Source organism: Pristiophorus japonicus, chromosome 17 (genome assembly GCF_044704955.1).
Source record: "Pristiophorus japonicus isolate sPriJap1 chromosome 17, sPriJap1.hap1, whole genome shotgun sequence".
NCBI lineage: Eukaryota > Metazoa > Chordata > Chondrichthyes > Pristiophoridae > Pristiophorus > Pristiophorus japonicus.
The window spans coordinates 65,298,463-65,303,818 of NC_091993.1; the positions used below are offsets into that span (position 1 = coordinate 65,298,463).

Below are 5,356 nucleotides of genomic sequence, written 5' to 3' on the forward strand. Positions count from 1 at the left end.
AGGGTTTGGGGTGGGGTTTGCGGGTGGGGCTTGGGGTTTGGGGTTTGGGGTGGGGTATGGGGTGGGGTTTGTGGTTTGGGGTGGGGTTTGGGGTTTGGGGTGGAGTTTGGGTTTGGGGCTTGGGATTTGGGGGTGGGTTTTGGGGTGGAGTTTGGGGTTTGGGGTGGGGTTTGGGGGTGAGGTTTGGGGTTTGGGGGTGGGGTTTGGGGTGGGGTTTGGGGTTTGGGGTGGGGTTTGGGGTGGGGTTTGGGGTTTGGGGTGGGGTTTGGGGGTGGGGCTTGGGGTTTGGGGTGGGGTTTGGGGTTTGGGTTGGGGTTTGGGGTGGGGTTTGGGGTGCATTTTGGGGGTGGGGCTTGGGGTTTGGGGTTTGGGGGTGGGGCTTGGGGTTTGGGGGTGGGGTTTGGGGTGGGGTTTGGGGTTTGGGGGTGGGGTTTGGGGTTTAGGGTGGGGTTTGGGGTATGTGTTGGGGTTTGGGGCTGGGGTTTGGGGTTTGTGTGTGGGGTTTGAGGTTTGTGGGTGGAGTTTGGGGTTTGTGTGTAGGTTTTGGGGTTTGTGGGTGGGGTTTGGGGTTTGGGGTGGGGTTTTTGGTTTGTGTGTGGGGTTTGGGATTTGTGGGTGAGGTTTGGGGTTTGGGGTGGGGTTTTTGGTTTGTGTGTGGGGTTTGGGGTTTGTGGGTGAGGTTTGGGGTTTGGGGTGGGGTTTTTGGTTTGTGTGTGGGGTTTGGGATTTGTGGGTGAGGTTTGGGGTTTGGGGTGGGGTTTTTGGTTTGTGTGTGGGGTTTGTGTGTGGTGTTTGGGGTTTGTGGGTGGGGTTTGGGGTTTGGGGTGGGGTTTTTGGTTTGTGTGTGGGGTTTGTGGGTGGGGTTTGGGGTTTGGGGGTTGGGTTTGGGGGTTGGGCCATTTCTGCTTCTGGCGCTCCTCACCGTTGACCTTACCCAGCGGGGAAGCCACAACCACACAGGTCAGAGTTCAAACCGCGGTGGGGCCTGACGATGTCATTGGCCCTCAATCTGCATATCTCAAGGTGTTCAGTTGGATGCTCAGAGGGGAAGGTTAAAGTGGAAGATAGTGGGAGCCAGATGAGACAGCGGTGGGGAAGGGTTGATTTTAACTGCCGGGCGGGTAGGGTTTAATCGACCCCTTAGTCATAACTGTATCCTCTCATCACTGGAATCATCCAAAAGAATCTCTCTTCTTGTTGTTTGCATGCCCTCTCCTTCAGGCACTGAGACCTTGCAGGGCCCCAGTCCCTGCAGCTCCCAAGTCTCCATTCTCCCTGTCGGAGCCGAGGCACTGAGTGAGGGCAGGTGGTCTACAATCAGCAACGTCACCGCGCACACCAATCCTGCTTTCGCTTCACACCCACACATACTGCCTTCCACAGCAGAGGTCCTGGATTGTGGTCCGAAGGGGACTCCTTCTTGTAGCCCAGCATTGCATCACCCCCTGCTGTCACCCTGAGGGTGAGCAACGAGCTCATCGTGGACTGGGAATCGCCTTCAGCATCGTCTGGTGTCTCACCCACTGTCTATACCCACAGCACCCACTGTCTTTACGCACAGCACCCACTGTCTTTACCCACAGCACTCACTGTCTTCACCCACAGCACCCACTGTCTTTACCCACAGCACCCACTGTCTTTACCTACAGCACCCACTGTCTTTACCCACAGCACCCACTGTCTTTACGCATAGCACCCACTGTCTTTACCCACAGCACCCACTGTCTTTACCCACAGCACCTAAGGTCTATACCCACAGCACCCACTGTCTTTACCCACAGCACCCACTGTCTTTACCCACAGCACCCACTGTGCCTTTACCCACAGCACCCACTGTCTATACCCACAGCACCCACTGTCTTTACCCACAGCACCCACTACCTTTACCCACAGCACCCATGGTCTATACCCACAGCACCCACTGTCTTTACCCACAGCACCCACTGTCTTTACCCACAGCACCCACTGTGCCTTTACCCACAGCACCCACTGTCTTTACCCACAGCACCCATTGTGCCTTTACCCACAGCACCCACTGTCTATACCCACAGCACCCACTGTCTTTACCCACAGCACCCACTGTCTTTACCCACAGCACCCACTGTCTTTACCCACAGCACCCGCTGTCTTTACCCACAGCACCCACTGTGCCTTTACCCACAGCACCCACTGTGCCTTTACCCACAGCACCCACTGTCTATACCCACAGCACCCACGTTCTTTACCCACAGCACCCACTGTGCCTTTACCCACAGCACCCACTGTCTTTACCCACAGCACCCACTGTGCCTTTACCCACAGCACCCAATAGCAAGCCAGGGACTGATTGCTGATCAAAACCCATTTATTTGCATACAGATCCTTACTCTATCAGTGACTGGGTTGTCTGATTGTCATCATAGGCAGTGCCTCGGAATCGATGAAGACTTGAACAGTCCAATACTAGAACCACAGTCTCTGTCACAGGTGGGACAGATAGTTGTTAAGGGAAGGGGTGGGTGGGACTGGTTTGCCGCACGCTCTTTCCACTGTCTGCGCTTGATTTCTGCATGCTCTCGGCGCTGAGACTCGAGGTGCTCAGCACCCTCTCGGATGCACTTCCTCCACTTAGGACGGTCTTGGGCCAGGGACTCCCAGGTGTCAGTGGGGATGTCGCACTTTATCAGGGAGGCTTTGAGGGTGCCCTTGAAACGTTTCCTCTGCCCACCTTTGGCTCGTTTGCCGTGAAGGAGTTACGAGTAGAACGCTTGCTTTGGGAGTCTCGCATCTGGCATGCGGACAATGTGGCCTGCCCAACAGAGCTGATCGAGTGTGGTCAGTGCAGCCTTCCGCCGCTTGAGGAAAAGAGTGTTCGAAGTTCAGGCCCTCAAATCTGCCACCAAGCTCATGGTCTACAGGGCTGTAGTAATACCTGCTGGGGATGTTGGCCTGGTCAAGGACACTAACGTTGGTGCGTTTGTCCTCCCAGGGGATTTGTAGGATCTTGCAGAGACATCGTTGGTGGTATTTCTCCAGCGACTTGAGGTGTCTACTGTATATGGTCCATGTCTCTGAACCATGCAGGAGAGTGGGTGTCACTACAGCCCTGTAGACCATGAGCTTGGTGGTAGATTTGAGGGCCTGGTCTTCGCACACTCTTTTCATCAGGTGGCCGAAGACTGCACTGGCGCACTGGAGGCGGTGTTGGATCTCGTCGTCAATGTCTGCCCTTGTTGATAAGAGGCTCCCGAGATATGGGAATTGATCCACGCTGTCCAGGGTCACGCCGTGGATCTTGATGGCTGGGGGGCAGTGCTGTGCGGTGAGGACAGGCTGGTGGAGGACCTTTGTCTTACGGATGTTTAGTGTAGGGCCCGTGCTTTCATACATCTCAGTAAATACGTTGACTATATCCTGGAGTTCAGCCTCTGAATGTGCGCAGACGCAGACGTCATCCGTGTACTGTAGCTCAACGACAGAGGATGGGATGGTCTTGGAGCTGGCCTGGAGACGAAGCAGGTTGAACAGGTTCCCACTGGTTCTGTAGTCTGATTGTATCTCTTTCATAGTTGCTGCAGTTTAAGTGAGGTTATAGAATCAAAATCTTACAGCACAGGGGGAGGCCATTTGGCCCATCGTGCCTGGGTTATCTCTTTGAAAGTGATCTCCAATTAGTCCCACTCCCCTGCCCTTTCCTCATAGCCCAGCAATTCTCCTTTTTAAATTATTTATCCAATTCGGTGTGAAAGTCACCACCCTTTCAGGCAGTGAATTCCAGATCATAACAGCTCGCTGTGTAAACACAGTTTCCCCATCTCCCATCTAGTTCTTTTGCTAATTATCCTAAATCTGTGGCCTCTGGTTACCGACCCCCCTGCCAGTGGAAACCATTTCTCCATATTTACTCTCAAAATCCTTCATAATTTTGAACACACCTGGTAAATTTCCCCTTAAACTACTTTGCTCTAAGGAGAACATAGTCCCAGCTTCTTTCAATATAACTAAGTCCCTCATCCCTGACCTGATTCTGGTAAACCCCCTCGGCACCCTTTCCATGGCCTTCACATCCTTCCTAAAGTGGGTTGCCCAGAATTAGACCTAATACTCCAGTTGCGGCCTAACCCATGCTTTATACAGGCTCAGCATAACTTCCCTGCTTTTGTACTCTGTGCCTCTATAAATAAAGCTAAGGAATGCTTTTTAACAGCTTTATCTGACTGTTATCTCATCAATAGATATTGCGGTAGGTTCAGTCTGTGTGTAGGATTACTGGTTACTGGTTACCAGGGGAAGGGGATCCCTGTCAGCATCACTACTGATAACTCTTTTATTTATTTTGGTAAATGAAGCTTGCTCCGGATAGGAATCCGCACCCATCTGCTTTGGAAAACATGACCCTACAGGGAAGTGCCAGGCAGGTAACCCACATGTGTCTGTAAGTTCTGAATCACAAAGGTCAAAGATGATTGCCAAAAGTGATTACACCAATATACAGCAATCGACTGAAAGCAATCAGACTAAGGGAGGGTGGGGGAGGGGTACGGGGAACAGAGGGCGAGGAGGAAGGTGAATATCATCAATCTACCAACATACTGATCTCCTGCCATCTTTCAGATGAGACATTAAACCGAGGCCCGTCTGCACACTCAGGTGGACGTAAAAGATCCCATGGCACTATTTCGAAGAAGAGCAAGGGCGTTCTCCCCGGTGTCCTGGCCAATATTTATCCCTCAATCAACACCTAAAACAGATTATCCGGTCATTCTCACATTGCTGTTTGTGGGAACTTGCTGTGCACAAACTAGCTGCCGTGTTTCCCACATTACAACAGTGACAACATTTCTGAAGAACTTTGTTGACCGTAAAGCGCTCTAGGACGTCCTGAGGTTGAGAAAGGCGCTATATAAATGCAATTCTAACTTACTAAGGTTAGTCTGGGCTCAGGAGTGTAGTCGTGTTGTTTAGCAGTGCAAGGGTGGAGCTGCCTTTAACTAGGCCTGTCTCTTTAAGGCTATTGCTCAGGTGAGGTAGTGTTTCAAATGGTCAAATGGTCAAATCATGAGGGGAGGTCAAATGAGTCTGCTTGCTCATCGTGTTGCCAGATAAACAGAGTCGGAAGCTTCGTGTCATGTGATTTACGGGAGAACGATTATAATGCAAATCTGAGCAGCTGATTGAATGTCATTCAAGCTATATTCTCATTGCCTGCCTCCGCCCTCTGAGTAATCCAAGCCATGTCCATTTAAGGGAGCGGTGTGATCGCACAAACACAGGTATGCAGTTCCTTGCAATCTGAATGCGACACAAAGTGCATACACATCATAAACAGGCCGAGCACTTTGACAGCAGACTTCCTGCAGTCCAGGATAGGAGGCTC

General features: G+C 52.0%; 1 protein-coding gene across 1 annotated transcript in view; it reads right to left on the reverse strand.

The window, feature by feature from the left end:
• LOC139227992 (kelch-like protein 12) overlaps positions 1-1,479 on the reverse strand; it is a 44,316-nt gene extending 42,837 nt beyond the window's left edge. The window contains exon 1 of the mRNA XM_070859145.1: positions 1,372-1,479. Within this exon, the coding sequence (XP_070715246.1) occupies positions 1,372-1,479 (108 nt within the window). The remainder of the gene's footprint in view (positions 1-1,371) is intronic.
• Positions 1,480-5,356: the final 3,877 nt, after the last annotated feature.